At 49.9% G+C, this 23013-nt stretch overlaps 1 protein-coding gene across 1 annotated transcript; it reads right to left on the reverse strand.

Moving 5' to 3' along the window:
* Positions 1-880: 880 nt before the first annotated feature.
* On the reverse strand, positions 881-7601 carry TMEM37 (transmembrane protein 37). Its single transcript, XM_002812413.5, has 2 exons — positions 7484-7601; positions 881-2504 (listed from the first exon to the last, which is right to left on the reverse strand). Exons 1-2 carry the CDS (start codon positions 7502-7504, stop codon positions 1947-1949), a joined length of 579 nt encoding a protein of 192 aa, XP_002812459.2. The 5' UTR covers positions 7505-7601; the 3' UTR covers positions 881-1946.
* Between the last annotated feature and the right edge of the window lie 15412 nt (positions 7602-23013).

Genomic DNA, 23013 nt, shown 5'->3' on the forward strand with positions numbered 1-23013 from the left:
CTACTAAGCAAAGAGGTGGTGGAAGTTCAGTCCAGGGCCTTTGACTTCAAATGCCCATGCTCCAAGGCTGTGTCTGTGCTCTCCCTGCTGCCAGGCAGGGAAGGACAGGGGCCGTCTGCTGCCCCTCTAAGCTCCTGGGGACTTCAGTCTCACCCTCCACTCTCGTTCTTGGTTCCTTTGAATATCTGCACTCCCTGCCCCCATGTGAAGATGAAAAAGGACTCCATTTTTGAATGCTTCTACAAAACCAAACCTACTAGTGCTCAGGGGGTAGCGTTCTGGAGGGAAGTAGAGAAACTCCCCTGCGTGTCAAGGAAAGGTATCCTGCTGATGGGTGGGTCAGCTCTACTCCCGGCTTTGGGTGACCCTGGACAAGTGCATCCCTCTCTGGGCCCTGACTCCCCACCTCCATACATCCCCTCCCCGTGAAGAAACAAGGGGGTTACACATCCCCTTTGCAACTTGTAGATTGCTCCAGGTTCCCATTTCCCAGGCTAAGACGCCGCCTGTGTGGTTGATGAGCTCCGTACTCTGTAAAACTGAGCAATTCACGGAAACCTTTCCGGGATGATCTCCATGGACTCTGGGCATCTTGGTGGTTCAACCTTAAAGCCCATGGCCTTATATCCTACAAAGCAGACTGCTTCATGACTCCATGCATCCTGGAATAAAAATTTTAAAACATCACAATAGAGGTAGGTATAGGCACTCAGCCTAGACCATGAAAGGAACCTGCAGCAGTGACAAGAGCGGGGCAGAGACCAAAAACCCATGCAACTGCTGGGAGCAGAGCATTCAACAGGTGAGGGAGGGGGAAGGAGTCAGTGTAGAATGAAATGGGCTGAGGGCAATAACATCACCTACTTCCGGGCAGAAAAAGGACTAGAAAGGGAACACTTTAATGAACAGAAGTACAGATGTGCTGGCAAGGATGGAAATCTCCACCAGTTCCTGGCCCCCTTCACCTCCATGCATCCCCAGCATGGGTGTCAATCATTACCCAAGCTCTCGCTGTTCCCCCTCACCCCCTGCAGAGTCCAGCAGGTCTAGATACGTGCTCTTTGAAATGTGTTCTGGGATTAAAAATGGTTCCCTAAGGCTGTCTAACCCTCACAGAAGATAGACACATGCACACACGGGCCTTGGGGAGGGCTGTGTATTAGCAGTCAGGTGGGCCCTCCTGGGAGGGCTTGCTCAAGAACTCTTCTCAGAAGGAAATCCACCTTAAGGTAGGGTTCTGATAGGCAGAGCTCCCAGAGGGGACAGCCAGCTGCTAGAAGTTGGGGTTATCCAGGGTTTGTAAGGTTCAAACAAAGGGCAGGGAGGCAAACTGAGTCAAATCGTTTGAAAACCTACTGTGTGCAGGGCATTCTGAGGGAATCCTGAACTCTGCCTCTTTGGCATGACCAAAGCTGAAGCCAGGGACATACATACGAAGGCCCTTTGAGCTGGTAGAAGAAAGTCCTAGGCACTGATTGGACCCTTAGCTGGAAGAACGATCCATTCTTAACAACCCTGGGAGCCCCAGGGATTCTGCAGCCCCTATCCCAGCATGTGTCAATGAAACAGGCATGAACTATCCTTGGCTGTGCAGCTAGCTCAGGTACCAGTTACCCCCCTGCTTCCAACTCTATTCCAGTCCAGGGAAGAAAATTCAAGAAGGAGTTTTAAAATCTTTTTTTCTTCCTCTAAAATCAACATCTGGCTAAGCCTGTGCAGTTGGTGGCACTGAGGCACCTTCCTGGCCTCTGGCCCTGCAGACCAGATGCAGAGGCCCCCTCGGCCATTTCTGGCTGACCACCCACAAGTTATTGGCAAAGAGGCAGCCGTTTCAAGGCCCTTGTCCAACCCCAGCCCCACCAGAGGCCACATGCTGAAAAGTCCCATTTTGACCACACTTTCTTGTAGAATTTGATGTCCCTGGAGGGGGCCTAAAATTTCCATGGTCATTCGCAGGGATGGGTGATGCTGTTGATGTGAAGGCCGCTGATGGCGTTCAGGAAGAGGAGGAAGGAGGCAGTGAATTCGCACCAAAACATTAAGGTGAAGCCGATGAGTGTGACTTGGTTCCTGAGGAGGATCACAAAACCCAGGAGCCCCCCGGAGGAGAGGATGAAAGAGACCAGGAGGAGGATGGAACCCATGACCCACTTGCGCCGTGAGTGTTTGTCCTCGCACAACTGGGACACCATGAGGAACTCCAAGCCAAAAATGGCGGCCACCACGGCCAAGGCGCCCACGCTGCGCACCAGGCCCATGCCCACGGCCAGCCCGGGCACATGGGCCTGGCCCAGGTCTCTGAAGCAGATCGGCGCACTCTGGTTGGTGGCAGTGCAGAAGTGCCAGAGCCCGAAGAGGCGGTCCTCAGCCAGGAGCCAGTGCCCATCACAAATGGAGACCGAGGACAGGACCACAGCCAGGGCCACACACGTGATGATGAGGGTCCGGATGAAGGATTCAAAGAAGGACCGGTGGGGTTGCCTTTGGCCCAAAGGCCTCTGGGCCTGGAAAAAACCGTAGGAAGCACCCTGTCAGCCACAGCCCTGCCACGGCCCCAGGAACCTCTGCAGGGAAGACCCCTGAGCCCTCCTTCCTGCTCCACACTGTCTTATTCTCTGCTCCGGTCTCCTGTGAAGCCCGGAACAGACCAGACCCACCGTTTTTGGGGAACCCTTCCTCCCTTCTAGACCTGTGAGCATTTACCATCCAGTATTCACCAGGCACTAAGAGTTCCCTGACCTTTCTTTCTTTCATGATATTCAGAGTGGGTGAGAAGTCCAAACAGACTGGCAAATCTGAGTCAGTTCTGAGTTCAGAAAACCTGTCGTGCCTGCCTCCCATGACCTTGAGCATGCAGCCTGCCTCGGTTTCTTTGTACATAAAACAAGAATACGGCCTGGCAGAGCTGCCAGGATTGTACCAAGCACTGGGACATTAGCACACCAATACACAGTTCTGTTTCCCTCCATCTCCCCAGGACACACGATTTTGTCCTAATCCCCACCCACCTGATATTTTGGAGCTGTTCACATTCAGCCCAGGACTCTAGATTATTGCCTCGTTTTTCTTGGTACTGAAAGTGGCGTTTGCATCTTGCCCTCAGACCTGTGCGGCCCGTACCCTACCCAGAGCTTGCCAAGCCCATTGTCTGCTGCTGCAGCTTCTGGGCATAGGAAGGCCATTGCGGCTCTCCTCCACTTCTGGTTCAGCCCTGGAAGGAGGTGCCCCCACCCCGGTCTCCTGGCAAGCCAGGCTAGGTATCCAGTGAGGTGTCTCATCTCACAGTTCAAGGACACCACCCGGGCACTGCACCCAAGCCCTGACCCAGAAAGCAAAAGAAAGACTTCAGGAACTCTTTACACAGCCCACAAGCCTCTCACAATCTGCTCCGCCTCCCCACCCAACCTCAGCTCCCAGCACACTCCCCTCTCCCCATGTCTAGAACTTTCTTTCCTCAGATGACTGGCCCTTAAGCCTGTAAAGGCTCTTCTGCAGCTCCTGCTACCCCTCCAGGACAACACCTCTTCTCCATTCTTCATGTCTCAGCTTAAAGTCTCCTCCACAGAGTGTGCTTTCCTGCCCACTCAACCCAGAGTCAGGCCCCTCCTGGTATTCTGTGTCAGGCACCTGTTCAAATTCTTCACCATTCTGAGGACAGTTTGTAGTTACATATTATTTCTGTCTCATTCCAACACTGTGTGCTCTGGGAAGGCCGCCCCCCCACCCCCACACCACCACATTCTGTGTTTAGGCACTGCTGTGTCCCCAATACCTGGGCATTCAGTGGGTGCTCAAGGGAGAGCTGTGAGATAAATCAAAGGTCATTTGCAACCACTGTCACTTCCATCTGAAGCTCCTTTAAACTGAGTCTCCTGCACAGTCATACATTAAATGACCTGCTTTGCAGTGTGTCTAGAAGCTGCCCAGGTTACACCTCGGTTTGGGAGGTATGCAAAACAGGCATGCATGACGGTCACTGCTAGGACCCAGGAGAATGGAGCAATGAGGAACATGGGGTGTGTCCTATGCCATGGGCAAATGGAGGCTTCCTGAGGCAGGTCTGGGCCACTCCTCTCTGTGTGAGACATAAAATAAAGCCCTGCTTCTGGGAGACTCCTGTGGTCAAAAAGCCCAGCAAGAGTATCTGCTCACATGCCCCAGACACAGGAGCTACCACTAATTTCAACCCCAGGGATACAGAAATAAGGATGCAGTTTGCTTTCAGCACCTCTGCCTTAAGTAGGATCCTATTTTATTCTTAAACTTATGAGGTTGATAAAGTAGGAAGATCCATGGTGGGTGTACAGAGAAGGAAACTATGCAGAGGGCCAGGTGACTTGCCTGAGATCACTCACCCAAAGCACAATGAAGCTTGTTACGGCTGCCCAGACAATTGTATGATACGCAGGAGGTGGAATCCATTCAGTGAATAAATACTGACTAGGGCCTTCTAAGGACAGGGCCTTTGTGCTAGGGGCTCAGTACTGAGCCCTTACAGCCCTCCCCACATGGGCTGTAAGCTCCTGGACGAGAGGGACCGCACTTGGTCTGTCCCAGCATGCTGCCTGGCCAGGATTCCAGACATGCCCCAGAACAAAGGGGAGGAATTCCCTGCGCCCCATGCCTGGCTTGGTGAAGAAAACGTGCGTGCAGAGGGATGCCTCAAGGGCCATGCCAGAGCTAGGAGCAGCCTGGGTCCTAGCTGAGATGAAGGCAGCCTGGGTGCGGTCAAAAACATGGAGCTAAGAGTATGGGCTGTGGTTCTCAAACTGTGTCCCCTTGCTCCTGGTGGGGCTTCCAGTGCTGAAGCCGGGTGGGCAGGCAAGCTGAACAGGCTGGCTCTGCATCCCCTTCCTCACTTCAGCTGAGCCCTGTACCTGCTTGGGACACTGGGGGTCCAGGAGTCTGCATTGCATTTTATTACCAAAAAAAAAAAAAAAAAAAAAAATCTACTGGTAAGAAAGAAACCAAAGGAAACTTTGAAAACCTGTGTCTACTCCACAAACCATTAGAGGTGTTTGTCCTTGGGCAGTTTCTTAACTTCCTGAGCCCTTGTTTTCTCATCTAGAAAATGAAGTTAATGACACTTGCAGGAAAATCGTAGCCATGAAGGCACCTAGCAAGGTTACAAGGTCCCTAGAGAATGATAAATGGTCCTAAAAAGGAGGAGCACCACATGCAGAGAACAAGTCACAGGACCCAGAAACCTTTTAACCCTAGACAGCATGCTGGCTGGAAAACAGGCACGTCCTGTCCCTTCCCCTGCCCCACCTGTCCTAGGCAGACTGGACTTTAATCTCCAGGCCCTTAGACGTCACGTCAGGATCAGAAAGTGAAGACAGCTGACCTCATCTCGTTTCCTCCCACTCCTGCCCCAAAGTAGGGCTTCGTTTATAAAACGCTCTGGCCACCACTGAAACTCCCAAGAATCAAATGAGATCCTGTATATAAAGATGCATAGTACACGGGCCGCTCCCAACTCATGGTAGCTATTAATATTAATAACAATAATAACACATATAGAGTCTTCATTCCTAACCACCCGGCACCTCCGCCAGCTTTCAGTGATGCAGGGCCTGAAACGGCTACTGGAGGGCAGCTGGACAGGTGTGCAGTGGAAAAGAAGGGAGGAGGGAGGTCAAGTCCTGCCCCTGACCTAGAGGACCCCTGCAAGGTACCTTTAGGCAATCACTTAAATCTCTCTGGGGCTTAACTTCTCTGCTAAAAATGTAAGCATTTTCCTTTTTCATCTGTAACCTTGCATGATTTCTAGTGACCTATAGAATAGGGTCACTTGACACTACTGGGCTACTGAGTCCAGTGTCATGGTCTTCCTCCTATAACCCAGGGCCTCATGTGTTCCCCTTAACCAAAGCACCCCCAGGTAGACAAATTAAGCTCCTCCCAACTCATTCCCCACATCCCCAACATGTCTCCCATATTTGCTCCCCCTCATCACCCACTTTGCCCCCGCCCAGGTGAGGCCATCACCATCGTCAACATCCTGGAAGTTCACAGCCTCCTGATGAGCCGGCCTGCCTCTGCTCCTCTCAGCCCCAGCCGGGCCCACCGCTGCCTGCATGACCCAGAACTTGCTTCCTACCTGTGTTTGCTCCCTGGCAAGTCATGGTTGTGGGGATGAAGAGTTATCATCCCGAAGCAGATGGAGCACCCGCCCTTCACCTGGAGCCTGTGGCCTCCCCAGCTGAGCTCTCACCTTGCTACCAGGCTTCCTCCTCATCCCTGGCTGGCAACTTTTGCACCTCTTAATTTAGCATTCGCTCCCCCATGCCCTGTTTCCAAATCTCTCTCCCTACACGGGCTGTAAGCTCCTAGAGGGGAGGGACCGCACCCAGTCTGTCCCACCACGCTGCCTGGAGGGGATTCCAGACATCCCTCAGAACAAAGGGGAGGAATTCCCTGCGCCCCATGCCCGGCTTCGCCCAGGTGCTTAGGTCCTGGCTATCGAAGAGGTTTTGGGGGTGGCCTGTGGTGGGGTTTCTCCCGTTAGGTAAAGGCAGGAGGAGCCAGTGGGATTTGGAGCCAGAAAGCCCTAGGTTTGAATCTTGATTCTGTTCCTTGGCCAGCCACGGAGGGCACGTTACTTCTGAGTCTCGGTTACTTCATCTATAAAATGGGCAGAACGGTATCTACTAGGTCAGTGTTGTGGCTGAGCGTTTGTACACGAAGTCAACGGGCCTCTCTAATCCTGGGGACAGTCCAGCGGATAGACTCTGCAGCGGGCAAGTTGCGCGGAAAGGAAGCTCGCCCGCTGGGCAGCGGTACCGCCACCCACTGACTTCCCTTTGGGGAGCAGCAGGCCCGAGGGAGCGGGTAGGAATGTGTAGGTTCTTAGCCAACATAAACATCTTGCACTACGCTAAGGAGAAGCCAAATCTTCGGAGACACGGGCTTCTTCCCTCGCCAGAGCCTTTCCCTGAGGTGTCCGCGCGCCTCAGCGAGTCCACCCCCAGCCCAGCACCCCAAACGCAGCTTTGGGGAGGGAGACGGTCTTCCTAACCTCCACCCCCAGAAAGGTCTAGCTTCCCAAGAGACGCATCCTCTGTTACATAAGCCTCACTTTGCAAGCCGATTCTGTCCCTCCACCCCAGACGCGCCTCATTTCTCACAAAGGGGGACCCTTATGGTAAACTGACCAGTAAGTCATTAGTGACACCAAAGAGAAGAAAAATCTTTCCCAATGAAGTTTGGGAGCCTCGGGTGCTTGCAAGGCCGCGAGCAGAGGCAGCCGGAGTCCGCGCCCCGGGAGCAGCTATGTGAGGCAGGCAGGCCCCCCGAGGTTGCTTCCCGCCCAGCCTCCTCCGGACCCAGGTTTGCAACAGGGGGCGGGCACGGGGGGCGCTCGCACCCCCAGTCCGAAGCTGGAGCTCGCGGTGGGTACGCCCCTCCCCCCGTCCTCCCACCCCCAACCTCCCACGGCGGGGCAGCACCCTGGCTCAGCGCCCCGCCAGGCGCCGGCTACCTGCACGCCGACGGCAGTCATGCTGCGCCCGGCGGCCGCGCTGCAGCCCCGATCGCTCCAGCTGCTCGGCTGTGGCCGCTGGCGCCAGCCCGGGACCTCTCCGCGGGGGCGGGGCGGCTGCTGGAGGCGGGCGGGGCAGGAGGGGGCGTTCAAAGCTCGGCAATTAACCCCGGGCGGGCTCAGCCAACCCCGCCGCCCTCCGCGGCTCGGATTACGCTGAGTCAGCGAGGGAGTCCGGAGGAGCCCCCGGGGAGCCGCGGGGAGGACCCGGCACCTGGGGGGAGGGATCCCTCGGGTCCCAGGGGAAAGGATCGGGAAGTCACTCCGACGCTCCTGAACCTCCGAGGACAGCTTCGCCTGGGGCGCAGATTCCTCGAGGGCCGGGACGGCGACGAGGGCCTGAGGGTTCGATTCCTGTTCCAGCTTGCTGAGTCGAGCCTCTGGGAACGCGGCAGGGTCCGAAGGGAGGAGGCACGCGCCGAGGCTCTACTGCCCTCACTCTGCGGTGTGACCTTGGGCTGCTTGTTTAGCGTCTCGGAGCCTCGGTTAGTAAGGGAAATAACGAATGTGAAAGGTGGGGCTTTTGCCGGGCCCTCGCTAAGTGTGAACGGAGTGGAACCTTTTGGGGCAATCCTACTTGCGTCCCTAAAAGGGGATGTAAAACCCTGTTTCCTCCTGAACTCCTCAGGGACTATTAAAAATGCAAATATGCCAAACAAATGTGGTTATTTTTTCTCCACTTCGATGGGAACTGAGGTCTCTTTTTTTTTTTGGACGTTGTCTTGCTCTTGTCGCCCAGGCTGGAGTGTGCAACGACGCGATCACGGCTCACTGCAACCTTCGCCTCCTGGATTCAAACCCGTTCAAGCGATTCTCCTGCCTCAGCCTCCCGAGTAGCTGGGATTACAAGCGCGCCCCATCAAGCCCTGCTAATTTTTGTATTTAGTAGAGACGGGGGTTTCACCATGTGGTCAGGCTGGTCTCGAACTCCTGACCTCAGGTGATCCGCCCACCTCGGCCTTCCAAAGTGCTGGGATTACAGACGTGAGCCACCACGTCTGGCCGGATCTGAGTTCTTAAAGAGGCAGCACCTAAAAGCTTTTACCCCCAAAAAGGGTGGAGGTGGGAGGAGTGTCCAAGGGCCACAAATTCCAGCAGAAAGGCTTCCCTCTGCCCATCCTCAAATGTGGTGGTAAAGCAAGACCCCTCACTAAATGGCGTACATTAAATTGTCTGGTTCACTCAGGCAGGCAGCTCCTGGTGACTTTACCCAAAGACAAAGCAACTGCACTCATCTGTTTTCCCCTTTAGAGTCTTGTGAGAAAGAGGGGTAGTTACAGTTGTCTGTATGTCTTCCACCTAGATATTCATCTGATTCCATCCCTGCCCAACGGACCTTGTCAAATCCTTTACCCCAGTCCTGGGCCTTGACAAACGGAGAAATGGCCCAGGCACAGGAGGGCTTGGCCCAGGCCACCCACATTGAGTCCACTGGAGAGCCGGGACTCCACTTACCCAGCAGGCCTAGTCCAGGTTTGAGTTCTTGCCACCATTCTGCACCAGAGTCACCTGGAGGGTTTGTTAAAACAGATTGCGAGGCCCCACTGCAGAGTTTCTGGCTGAGTAGGCCTCAAGTGATGTTGGTGCTGCTGGCCTGGGGGCCAGGCTTTGAGAACCACTGAGCTAAGGCAAAGGGCAGCTGCCCAGGCTCAGCCAGCCTGGTGCCTCTCTGCTCTGGGGCCTTCCCTCCGTGGCCCCCACCTGCTTTCTCCCCAGTCAAGGGTCCCAGAAGCTAGACTCTCCGCAGCTCTGGGTTCTGGATAAAGAGCCCACATAGGAAAGGAAGACCTGTCCTGTTGTGGGGGGTATCCTTTCACTGAGCCCTAAGAATGCCCTGTGGGAGAGACCTTCTGGATCATAGCATCTCACCTGGCCAAGAGGGAAGTGCCTGGAATTAAAATCAGAAGAACAGTCAGGTCGGGTCATCTGCACCCACTGTTTGCCTTCTCCAGTTTCGTGTGTGGTCAGGCATGTTTCTCACAGCCTGTTATGCTTTGTTGGTAAGAATAGAAAAGTCTTGAATCAGTAGAATTTAGAGCAACATGTCTTGTCAGCAAGATAGTTGGAGAAGCAGAAATGACTTAAGAATAATAAGGAGGAAGTGACTATCCAGTTCTGATCATCTTATGCTCACATGAGGACTGGGAACATGGCCAGAATCTGGGTGGAATCTGAGCTGAGACTCTAAGACCGGGAGTCTCCTGGTACCTCCCTGGCTTAGGGGGTTGGGGTGGTACGGAGAGTGGCAGCATCCACAGCCCTCTCAAATCCTGGTGAGATAGCCAGAGGTATTGGGGTCAGAGGTCCCAAAGCATGGCGCTTTGACATACGCAACTGAAAAAGCCTCAAGGTCTCTCTGACCTTCCCTCGCCTCACCATCTCTCCCAAAACACAGGATGAAACTGAAGTTCCTTTATCTGCCTAACATCCAGACCCACCAAAAGGAACAACTGTGTTTCTTCTCCTCCCTGTAGGACTGAGAATGTGACCACACCCGGCAAGTTAATCTCTATTTCCTGATCCTTTCAGCCCCTCTACAGAATTCCTCTTCTGTCCTCTCCCATCACCTGTTCTGCCAGGATAGTATAGAAGCTTCTGAATGCTGCTGAGGGGTGGGCATACTCTGTGATTCTCCCGGGGTGTACACCTTGAATTAATGTATATACCTTTTCTCCATTTAACGTGCCTTTTGTGAGTTTATTTTTCATTGAAACTTCAGAGGGTGAAGAAGCTTTCCCTTAAACTCTGCAGAGACAAATACTGCACCAGGAGAAGAATGTCCAGAGAAGTAGGGAGTTTTAGTGTGAGGGGGGGACATGGCAGGGGCAGAGGTGGGGGTTGGATGACCGGGTGGACCCCCAGGTGTTAAAAGCAGAAACAGCGTGGGCATGAGTACTGGGCTGTGGGACAGCATAGAGCCTGCCTATTCTTTGACTTTCTCTGCCCTTTCTCCAGATTGTGACAGACTCGGCACCTGACCCTCCCCGACCCCTGCTTCTAGGCCTGGCCAGGGCTGGGGAAAGAGGAATGGCTTAAAGAAAGGCAGTAAGTGGCTCCTTCCCACCCCTCAGACCACTCTTGTCTGATGAGGAAGATCCAGGCATGTTCCTTAGACAGTTTCAAGTGTATTGGTAGGGACACGATTCCTGATCATTCAGTCAACAAGCACTAGATCTGTTGTTCAGTCAACAAACACTCTTTCATCTCAGGGCCTTTGTACTTGCTGCTTCTTCTGCCTGAAATGTTCTTCCTCGAGATACTCCCATTTAAGACTCACCAGCTCACTTCTTTAAAATCTGGGCTCAGATGTCACCTTATCAGAGAGGCCTACAACGACCCCCACATCTAAAACAGACCCTCCATTCTCTTTTCCCTTCTGCCCACATACACATATTTACTTGTCCTGTCTCCCTCTTTTAATGTAAGCTCCAAGAGGCCAAGGACATTGTACTGTTCACCAGTGTATCCCTGGTGCCTACGACAGAGCCAGGCATGTAGTAGGTGCTCAATAAATATTCATTGACTAAATGAATGAAGTGATTGAATACCTACTATGTAGTCACCACTGTCCTGACCAATGAGGGACAAAGAAGGAAAAGACAAAGTCCCTGTCAATGGTAAAGTGCTTGAGTTTTAGAGTCCAAACCTACCTATCCATTTCTGCTCTCTCCCAGGCCTCCGTAGTTCAGGCTCCACATCCTCCTGCTCTCTTTGCCCTCCCGCCCTCCATATACTCCATCCTCTCCTCTCTGCCCCTCCAGCGCCTGCCCGGCTTCAGTCCACCCCAGACCCCCTCCTCTCTAGCCTGGATGCCTGTGGAACAGCCTTGACTCTTACTTCCTCTGTCCCTTCAAGCATCTTCCCATCTCTCTTTTCCAAGGCTTGTGAAGCTTTGGTTCCTGGCCCCCCAGCCCCCCACCTTCCTGCCAAGACCTTCCCCTGGGTGTCTGCAGGGCCTTTTCAAGGGCATCTCTTGACTTTCCCAGCCAGAGTAACACCCCACCCCCCACTTGCCACTCTTTTACCTTTGTAAATTCTTGATCACTAGCTGAAAGTGGCTATTTGTCTATTTCCTGGATTGTCCCTTTCCCTCTCTAAAATATCATGGGCTTCTTGAGAGCTAGGACTTTTTCCCTCTTTCACCACTCCATGCCCAGTTCTTAAATAGGGGTTGGTCAATAAGGTTTGCCTACGAGGAACCAGGCTTCGAATGCATTCTGAGCAAATACTTCTCCTCTGTGCTCCTCAGTTTTCTGGCAAATGGGAAGCATCTCCCTCCTGGTGTTGAGAGGATCCCATGAGGCAATGAACATGCATAAGGTGTCAGGTGCAGCATCCTGGCCGGCATATGCATAAGTCCAAATAACTCATGATCTTGACCATCCAGTTTCCAGGGGGCTCTAAGTTTGGGCGGTCCCTGCTCCCAGGAAAACTTAGATCTGAGAGGCAACTCCCCTGTGTGGAGATTTAGTCTTGGGGGTAGTTCCCAGTGCTGGAAGTTTCTCTTTTGAGGAGTTGGAAGGTGGGAGGGAAGAGGTGGGGCAGACACACTCCAAACACCCAGAGGTAATAGCAGGGAGTTGGCAAGGAGCAACCCCTTGAAGCTCACTGGGCAGCTTTAAAGCTGCGTGGTACCAGGATGACCCACCCTCCCTGCCGCCCGTGCCTTGTACTTCTGACCTTCCCAGGTCTTGCCTTGTCTGTGGCCCATGGCCTCTTCCCTCTCCTCTCCTCCTGCTGCCCCGCGTTTACCCACCAGGTCTTCCTCTTCTCCCAGCCCCCACCCCATGATTTTCCTGATTCCAGACCTTTCTAGGCTGGTTCCTTTCCCTCCAGCTAGGGCTCCCCGCGCCCTGCCCTGCTCTGCCTTGAGCCCCAGCCCAGCATTCAACCTCCTTGACCTCCTCTCAGGCGCCCGATTGCAACACAGACCTTGTTTACCACGTTTTAGTGTGAGCCCGCTGGGAGCCAAAGAGTTTCCCCGCCCTGCCCTGAGTCTTTCCTCCTTGCCTTCCCCTTGGGTGAGGAAGGATCACAGGTATGCTGTTCACCCTGCAACTGAAGAAAGGGCCTGTCAGTCAGCAGCCCCACTGGGGATACCCAGCATCTAAGGGGGAATGCAGGGGTGGGCTGGCTGTGCTTGAAGCAATGAATGAAACAAGGAGGAGCTAGTATCTTTCCTAAATATGTCTAGATATGGGAAACTTTCTCCTAAACGTGTCTGTATATGGGAAACTTACCCCATGTGAGTTTTTTGAAGGTGTTTCTGTATTTAGAGGTGGTACCAGAGAGGTGGGGAGAGGGAGAATGATGTAGATGGGACCTCTGAGGGTGGCCTTTCTGTAGGGCCTCCCTTTCCAAAGTCAAGTCCTCCCTCGAGACAGATGGAGGCATCAGGACCCCACAGATTTCCAGGCACACATCACACCCCCACGGGAGAGACTTCTATCAACTTTTTCTTCGCAGACTTGGACATTGGACTTATCAGCATACTCTGGGACACTCAGTCTCTTGGAGACAATAAACAAATGCACCCAGAGTTATTTATTGTACAGCATGGACTGCCAGATCATCTCTTCCCCAGAGTGGATCTGTGTTCTTTCCTCATCAGGGTACCCCTGCTGGGATCAAAGTGCCTAAGAAGCAAAGTTAGGCACCAGAAGTTGGTTGGTGGGTACAGAATGACCAATGAGGGACAAAGAAGAAACAATGTGGGCATGAGTACTGGGTGTGACTGCGCTGATGACTATGGAAGTTAAATGGTTTACACAGGGCTTTGCCTAAGCTCTGGGGAAACCCGGGAAACACCCCACCACTTAGGTTGTTAGATTTGATGTTTACAAGGAAAGCAGTCAGGGTCAAAGGGTCTGGGGAGGAGCAATACGGGAAACTGGGATCTCTAGGGAATTCACTGGGGGCAGGTGGCCTCCCCAGGAGAATAGCGTAAGGGGATGGACTTCGGACCTTCAGCCAGCACTTGCCCATCATCCTCAGCCTGTAGTCCTGTATTGTTTTTTCCACAAAGTGTTGGGTGTCGCTTTTTTTTGTTTGTTTTTAAGAGAGAGGGTCTCACCCTATTGGTCAGGCTGTGGTGCAGTGGCATCATCATGGCTCACTGCAGCCTCAACCCCCCTGGGCTCAAGCAATTCTCCCACCTCAGCCTACCAACGTGTTGGGATTGCAGGCATGAGCCACCATGCCCGGCCTCAAAGTGTTTTTAGTTAAAAAAAAAAAAAGTTGAGGATTTTATGCTAAATTCTGGATTTCTGGTGCAGGGGTCAAGGAAAAACTTCTCTTACCCTCCGAAGGTTTACTGAAAAGCTAACTTGCAAAAGGAGTTGTGGCACTGAAATGTATTAGCATGCAAGGGGGTGAATCACAGACTGGTCGCCCCACCACACGATGGGGTACAGGTGGCTCTGTACTCTTCTTTCTAGGGGAGAGGGAGATGGAGAAGTATGAATGATTTCAGAGGGGTGCTAAGTGATCTTTAGGGGAATTCAATGGTCTTGAAGAACATGCAATGGCCTGGGACAGAGTCTGTTGAGCCTGCAGAGCAGACAATAGTTTGTGACAAAAGCCTGCCCAGGTGTGTTGACAGACTTCGGTCTTCCTGCCATATGAGTCCAGTTAATGAAAACTGGGAAAGGACCAGGAGTCATTGTTTTCTTCTTCAGTGGATCCAGACTTTAGGCAGATGAGGAAACTTCGGAGAACAACTTCACTCTGTTCTTTGGGAGAGTAAGGATGGAGCTGGCGGAAGATCAGAAAGACCGTCAGAGGCTTTTTGTTCAGTTCAGTAAGTGAAAGCGCCACATTTTGGGGTATCATTTTCTGAGCCCCAACCCTGGCTTCTCTTGAAAATGAGACAATCTGGAACCCTGAGGATCACTTGGCCACATGGGGACAATGGCCACAGCCCTGCAGGGCTGCCCTATGGACAGGCTATGCTCTGTGGGCCCCACCAGTCTTACCCCTGGCTCTGTCCATCCTCCATGTCATCTGCTGGCCCTCGTAAGAGTTGAGCTTGTAAGACCAGCTCTGTTGCTTTGCCGGTGAGACGATAACCCAGCCATGCTTGCAACATCCGCATCTCGCTATCCCACCACCATCTGCCTTCCCCACCTCGCCACCTGCTGCAGCTTCCTGCCTGGATTCCAGCTCATGGCTGCTCTACAGCAGCCCTCACCCCTCGTGGCAAATGATCTCTCCACTTCCGGGCTCAGATTCCTCAGGGAGAATCTCTGTAGCCCAGTCGAGCTAGGCTGCTCAGTTTAATGATAACCCAGCAGTCTGAGAGCTGGTTCCTCCAGATCTAGGGGCCCAACGCTGTCCCCAAAAGCTGTGACCAAGGGCTGGGGGCAGGGTCATGTGGCATTAAGCATGGCCTCCTGGGTCACAGGGACTATGGACAAGAAGGGGCCAGCACTGAGGCAGGGCTGTCCACCCAACAGAGAGCTCTTCCTTGGGGGCAGATGTCCCTGGTCCCAGGCCCCCTCCTCCGAAGCACATGGTGGGTACACTGGCCAGCCTTGTTCTGTGACTGCAAACTTCTAAGCCTACACTTCCTTTCAGCTGGTCTCACCTACACTGATGGCGAGGGGACCCTTCTCTCTTCCAACTTTGCACTAGAAGATATTGTATCCTTATGAACCGATTTTAATGATACATTTAAAGAATTCTAAATACAACATTCTCCAGCTCCTAAGTACTTTGTGAATATTTACGTGATTCTCAAACTTCTTTTCCAGTAGTAGACCCACCTCCACCCCATCTTTTTGTTTGGCTGGACCCTGGTTCAGAGCCCATTAACCATTCTTCTCAGATCATGGCATATTGACAGAATCCTCACATTCAAGGTCCTTCTAGGGTTGGTTTTTCGTGTTCTTCCTCAGACTCTATTTTCATTCCCTATAGTGGCATGCCCTCTAATGTGTTTGATATATATCTGTAACCAAGTGTGTATCCTTGTGTGTGTGTGGATTTTGTTTCCTGAGTTTCATTGTGCTATAAATCTTGTTCTGTTTCCTACTCTTCTTACCCAGCAGCATGATTTAAGACCATCTCTGTTGATGTACATGTACATTGAAGTCAGTGCTTTGCAAATGAAAGGTTAGGCCCCACTAGTGACTAGTGAAATGAATTTGGTAGGAACATAACTAACATTTATTAAAAATGAATAGAAAATGTCAGAGTGCCTCAGACATAATTAAATACATTTTTATGATTTTTTTCAAAGACGGATGGATGGATGGATAGATAGATAGATATAGACAGATAGATAGATCCCATGTTACAATGTAAAAAGTATTTCTATGTTGTGGCTCATGATAAAAAAAGTTTGCAAGCTCCTAATCTAGTTCACTGCCTCTCACTGCTGTGATTACCCTGCTATTCATCCACCGCATTTTATTTGTTCATTTTAGTGGTGAACAACTAGGTCGCTTCAGAGTCCCCCCCGGCCAACCACACTGATGAATATCTTTGTCCAAGTTCTGTCATGTAGAGAATTATCTTTATGCTATGGAAGCCTCTAAGTACAGCACCAGACAGGCTGAGACAGAGGTCACACAATAGAAAGGCTCATAGGGCAAATTAGGCTGCCTGAGTCACATGGCATGTTAGATCAATTGAAAACTTGTAGCAAGAGGGCAGGGGAAGAGACGGGGAGTGTGTTAACATGCTTAGGATAGGGTACAAGTGGGCTGGAAGGTGTGCACGACCTGCGTCCTGGGTGCATAGTGCTCATATGTCTTCTCTGTCCTCCCCTCTGGCATCAGCCTTCCCCACTGAAGATGAATGAGGGGACTAGAGTTGAGGTTTGAGCAAGGGGTGCCCAGGAGACAGATGGTGCCCCAAGGTAAACACACACATTTGCTCTATTTGACAGTCAAAGGAGAGTAGGCCTGGCCACAGCTGTTTCATAATGAAGGGACCCAGAACACACCACTATGACATACACGTTATTTTGAATTGAAGGCATATGAGAATGGTTTTGTTTTTGTTTGTCCTAAACCTTTTATCAGCCTAAAAACAGAGCTTCCCAAGAAGAACTTCTAGAGGAGGAAAAACTGTTTTCCTTCTACCCATCTTAGGTTCATTTTCTGGCCCCGTGTATGTTAAACTGACAAAAGAAAGATTAACAAGAGAAAAGTAAACAAAAGTTTATTAACACGTGTATTATGCTCGTGTGGGCAAACTCAAAAGGGTGGATACAACTTGGGTTTGTACAGCATTGGCTATGATTTGGATAGAGATTGTTTGGCTCCTCCAAGTCTCATGTTGAAATATGAATGTTGAAGGTGGGCCTAGTGGGAGGTGTTTGGATCCTGGGGACAGATCCCTCATGAATGATTTGGTGCCATTCTCATGGGAGTGAGTGAGTTCTCATTCTTAGTTCCTGCAAGAACTGGTTATTGAAAAGAACCTGGCAGCTCCTCCCTTCTCTTTCATCCTCTCTCACAGTGTGACACTGGGTCACCTTCACCTTCCACCATGAATGGAAGCTTCCTGAGACCTCACCAGAAGCAGAGGCTGATGCCACGCTTCTTGCACAGCCTGCAGAACGATGAGCCAAATAAACCTCTTTTTTTTATAAACTACCCAGCCTCAGGTATTCCTTTATAGCAACACAAACAGACTAAGAAAATTGATTCTGAGAGTAGGCATTGCTATAAAGATACCTGAAAATATGGAAGTGGCTTTGGAACTGGATAAGGGGCAGAGGTTGGAAGAGTTTGCAGGGCTCAGCAGAAGACAGGAAGATGAGGGAAAGTTTAGAACTTAAAATATTAGAGGCTAATCAAGTGGTTGTGACCAAAGTGCTGATAGAAATATGGATAGCAAAGTCTAGGCTGAGGAGGTGTCAGATGGAAGTGGGGAACTTATTGGGAACTGGAGCAAAGGTCACCCTTGTTATGCCTTAAGAAGGAACTTGGCCACATTGTGTTCATGCCCTAGGAATTTGTGGAAGGCTAAATAGAGTGATGACCTAGGGTATATGGCAGAAGAAATTTCTAAGCAGCATAGTATTTGATTAGTGACAAGTTGATTTTAACAACTTAACTCAACTTGAGAGCAAAGGAATGACTTAAAGTTGGAATTTACAATTAAAGGGGAAGCAGAGCATAAAAATTGGGAACATCCATAGTCTGCCAGTGGCACAGAAAAAAAGAGCATTTTCAGGTGACGAATCTGGCTGAGCAACTGCTTGCTAGGGAGATTAGCATGGATAAAAGAAAGCCAGGTGCTAATAGTCAGAACAATGGGAAAAAGTCCCCCAAAACATTTCAGAAATCTTTGAGGCCACCTCTCCCATCACAGGGCCAGAGGCATAGGAGGACAGAATGGTTTCAGGGGCCATGCCCAGGATGCCACTTCCCTGCACCATCTCAAGATGATGCTCTCTGCATCCCTGCTGCCCCACCTCCAGCCATGGCTCAAAGGGTCCCAGGAACTGCTTGGGCCACCACTTGGAAGAGCACGAGCTACAACCTTGACAGATTCCACATGGTGTTAAGTCTGCAGGCATGAAGAATGCAAGAGTGGTAGAGGCTTGGCTGATTCCATCTTGATTTAAGAAGATGTATAAGAGAGTCTGGGTACCCAGGAAGAAGCCTCCTGCAGGAGCACAGCCCCTACAGAAATCCTCTATTAGGTCAGTGCCAAGGGAAAATGTGGGGTTGGAGTCCCCACAGAGTCCTCATTGAGTCACTGCCTAGTGGAGTTGTGGGACAGCAGCTTGCAACCTCAGCCTGGAAAAGCCACAGGCATTAGACCTCAACCTGTAAGAGGAGCCATGTGGGCTTTACCTAGGAAAGCCATGGACACAGGGCTGCCCAAGGTCTTGGAAGCCCACCCCTTGCACCAGTGTACCCAGGATGCAGGACAAGGAGTTGAGAAAAGTAAAATAGCTTAGAGCATTCTGAGCTATGTGAGAGACATGAGCATGGGACTTTCATCCCATCCTACTTCTCACCTCCCATTCATTCCCCTGCACCCATCCCTGGGGACAATTGTTGAAAGACATCTTGTTCCTAACTAGCTGTCTCACTCATTACCTTCATGTTCCTGGAATTCATGATACAAAGAACAATGTATAACCAATCAATATCTTATTTTATTTTAATGCAAATGCTTGGTAAACAACTTAGGAATTGCCTTTCTTTTCCTTTAAAAATCCACTTGTAACTGCTGCTTCTCAGAGTGTATATTCAGGGCAAATCTATACTCCTGGGTTGCAATCCTCAAGCTTGGCTCAAATAAATTCCCTATTTCTATTAAGTTTGCCTCAGTTTTTTCCTTTAGGGTGACAGCGTCAAAGGAGATTATTCTGAAGCTTTAAGATTTAATGTCTGCCCTGCTGGGTTTTGGACTTGCATGGGGCCTGTTACTCCTTTCTTTTGGCTGATTTCTCCCTTTTGGAGTGGGAATGTTTACCCAATGTCTGTTTCACCATTGTATCTTGGAAGTAAACAACTTGTTTTTGATTTTACAGTCTCATAGCTGGAAGGAACTTGCCTTGTGTCTCAGATGGGACTTTGGACTTTTGAGTCAGTGCTGGAACAAGTTAAGACTTTTCGGGACTATTGGAAGGAATAATTGTATTCTGCAATGTGAGAAGGACATGAGACATGGGGGGCCAGGGGCAGAATGCTATGGTTTGGATATAATTTGTTTAGCCCCACCAACTCTCCTGTTGAAATTTGATCCCTAGTGTTGAAGGTGGGGCTGGTGGGAGGCATTTGGATTGTGGGGGAAGATCCTTTATGAACGCCTTGGTGCCATTTTCACCAGAGTGAGTGAGTTCCCACTCTTAGTTCCTGCAAGATCTGGTTATTGAAAAGAGCTCGACAGCTCCTCTCCTCTTACTCTTCCTTCCTCCCTCACCATGTGATCTCAGCACACACTGGCTCCCCTCCACCTTCCAGTATGGGTGAATCTTCTTAAGGCACTCACCAGAAGCAGATGCTGGCACCATGCTTCTTGTACAGTCTGCAGATCTATAAACCAAATAAACTTTTCTTTGCAAATTACCCAGTCTCAGATATTCTTTTTTTTTTTTTTTTTTTTGAGATGGAGTCTTGCTCTGTTGCCCAGGCTGGAGTGCAGTGGTGCTATCTCGGCTCACTGTAAGCTCCGCCTCCCGGGTTCATGTCATTCTCCTGCCTCAGCCTCCTGAGCAGCTGGGACTACAGGCACCTGCCACCACGCCTGGCTAATTTTTTGTATTTTTAGTAGAGACGGGGTTTCACCGTGTTAGCCAGGATGGTCTCGATCTCCTGACCCCGTGATCCGCCCACCTTGGCCTCCCAAAGTGCTGGGATTATAGGCGTGCTATAATCCCACTGCACCCGGCCCAGATATTCTTTATAGCAATGCAAATGGACTAAAATGGCATCTTAATGAAAGAGCAATAAGTTCTTAGAGAAGTGACAAGACAAAGGAAAAAGACTTTTGAGTTTCTAGAGTAGCAATTTGTGGGAAGGGAAATATATAGGGAGATTAATGGCACATAAGGGCTAGTTAGCAAGGTTTGCCATGTAGATTCCTTTGGGGAGTCTCCAGGATGATAAGAACCTAGGGTCATCTCCAGCTCTCTGGTGACTAACTTCTGTCTTTCCTGGTAGAAAGGGGAGGGAGGACATCTTTACAAATTTCTATCCTGCTTTTAGGCAAATAGGGGGAGGGTAGAAAGCTTTTCTTGTATTTGCTTCTTCTCAATTGCCTTCAGGCCAAAATAGTTCTATGCCAAAGTGGCACATTTTGGAGTGGTATGTTCTACTACTATTCAAATTCAGTTGTCACAAATTACTCCCCCAGGAACAACAGGGATGGTTGATTCTTTTTGTTTGTTTGTTAAGAGACAGGGTCTCACTCTGTCACTCAGGCTGGGGTGCAGTGCTATCATTATGGCTCATTGTAGCCCCAAACTCCTGGGCTCAAGTAATTCTCCTACCTTAGCCTCCTGAGTAGGTAGGACCACAGGCTTGCACCACTACATCTGGCTAATATTTTATTTTATTTTTTTGTAGTGACAGAGCCTCATTATGTTGCCCAGGCTGGTCTTGAACTCCTGGCTTCAAGCTATCCTCCAACCTGAGCCTCCTGAAATGCTGGGATTATAGGCATGAGCCACTACACCCAGGTAAAGATTGATTCTTATCATCACAGACTAGAAGTCAGCACTACATATAAACAAATGTTGCCACAAGACTGTCATATCTCCTAAAGGCCCACTTATTTTTCCCAAAAGTCATTTGTTTTCCTATAAGTGTCCTTTCTGCCCCCTTCCCCTAGTAAGATGGTATATAAACCCAAAATTCTAACCATCTCCTTGAGGCACATTTTTTCTTGTGAACTCTCGTATATATATTATTAAAATCTATCTTTTCTCTTTCTGATCTGTATTTTGTCAGTTTAATTTGCAGACCCACAATCAGCAAACCTAAGGGAGCAGAGGAAAAAATTTTCCTCCTCAAAGTAGTGACAAAGATAATTTTCCTTCCAACTGACAATGGACAGATTAAAAGGAGAAAAAACATACAAATGTATTGATATGCATAAGAACAGGAGCCATACATAACATGAGACTCAAAGAAGGGCCAGATGGCTGAAGCTTAAATAGTGCCCTCTTCATTGGAGAATGCAGGAAATTGTGAGAGGTTAGTAAATGATTTTCAGGGGGAATAAATGGGCCAGAAGACAGACAATGGTCTGGGACAAAGTTCCTCTGGGCACTGGGGCACACGGTGAGAAGGTAAGGGGCAGAATCTCACTGTGAACAAAGGTTGTCTTACTATGCAGATAAAGTCTCCCAAGTAATCTCTTGGAGCTGCCCTCAGAAAAATAGATAAAATGTCCATGCCACGAATGGTGGCTCACACCTCTAATCCCAGCACTTTGGGAGACCGAGGCAGATGGATCACCTAAGGACAAGAGTTTGAGACAGTCTGACCAACATGCAGAAACCCCGTCTCAACTAAAAATACAAAATTAACCAGGTGTGGTGGTGCATGCCTGTAATCCCAGCTACTCAGGAGGCTGAGGCAGGCGAATCGCTTGAACCTGGGAGGTGGAGGTTGTGGTGAACTGAGATCGCGCCATTGCACTCCAGCCTGGGCAACAAGAGTGAAACTCCATCTCAAAAACAAAAAACAAATACTCACACACACAAAACACAAAAAACGTTCACCTGGGCGTGGTGACTACTTTTAGTCTTTTCTTTTCTCTGGTAATTAGTATTTCCTGTGTATTTGATGACATTCTAAGGAGAGGGTCTTAAGAAATTGCATTTTTTTTGGAAGAAGGTTTCCCTAGTCACATAAGGGAACTCCAGAGAGAGCTCCTTCCTGTGCTTGGTAGTTGGGGTTTGGTGGGTGGAGAAAAAAGAGAAGGTTAGAAAATCGTTGGTTCTGAGAGAGCTTCTGAGGCCTTCTAGTGTCCTTTAATTCAAAAGTTCTCAGCATATGCCAAAGCACTGTATTTTGGGGATATTGTGCTCTCAGCCTCAACACTGACAACAGGTGATATCTTTCTTCTACTTTCCTGAACTAATGTTCTGCTTCCTGATACTTTCACCCACTGGACTGGTGGTTCCCATCCTTGGCTGCTCAGTGGAATCCCATGGGGAGCTCTTAAAAATATGGATGCTGCCCAGTGCTTGCTTTGAGAGTCTGACGTGGGAGGATCACTTGAGGACAGGAGTGCAAGACTAGCTTTGACAACATAGCCAGACTCTCTCTTTCAAGCTATATGTGTATATATATGCGTGTGTATGTGTATGTGTGTGTGTGTATATATATATATATATATATATATATATATATATGTATATATTTCAGACATGGTGGCACATGCCTGTAGTTCCAGTTACTTGGAAGGCTGAGTTGGGAAGATTACTTAAGCTCAGGAATTCAAGGTCGCAGTGAGCTTTGATCATGTCATTGCACTTTAGCCTGGGCGAAAGAGCAAAACTCTGTCTCTCTTTAAAAAAAAGGTGGGGAGGAGAGGGAGGGTGATGCTTGGACCCTTGGGCTCTGCTCCAGAGGATCAGATTTAATAGTTTGGGCTGGCTGGTTGAAAACCATTGTCCTAGACTCTTCAGCTATGGCTGTGGCACACACAATCAACCCAGGTGCCCTTTACCACATTTGCCAACTTTTCTTCCTTCATTGACCTAGAACTCAATTAGTGAGAAACTAATGAACATTTAGTTGTAAATGGTTGATTTACTCCCCTCCAAGAAGTGGAGGGAAGTACTTTTAATGTGAAGATATTGGTGAACAATAACAGGTCTCTAATTCTCAGACTATTTGGCAATGTAGAAATGTAAAGTGAACCTCTAGGGAATTCACTCTGAGAGTAAAGTGAAACTTTTGAAGCCAGACTCTAAGCTAGGGTTGCCAATTCTAACTGCACATTAGAATCACCTGGGAGCTTTTTTATTTTTATTTTTATGTTTTTCTAAG

The sequence above is a fragment of the Pongo abelii genome, chromosome 11 (genome assembly GCF_028885655.2).
Source record: "Pongo abelii isolate AG06213 chromosome 11, NHGRI_mPonAbe1-v2.0_pri, whole genome shotgun sequence".
NCBI lineage: Eukaryota > Metazoa > Chordata > Mammalia > Primates > Hominidae > Pongo > Pongo abelii.

Coding starts and splice junctions, on each gene's coding strand:
- TMEM37 (XM_002812413.5), bottom strand. CDS start 7,504: ATGACTGCCGTCGGCGTGCAG. Junction 2,505..7,483: donor TGACTGCCGTCGGCGTGCAG/GTAGCCGGCGCC, acceptor GGTTTTTTCCAG/GCCCAGAGGCCTTTGGGCCA.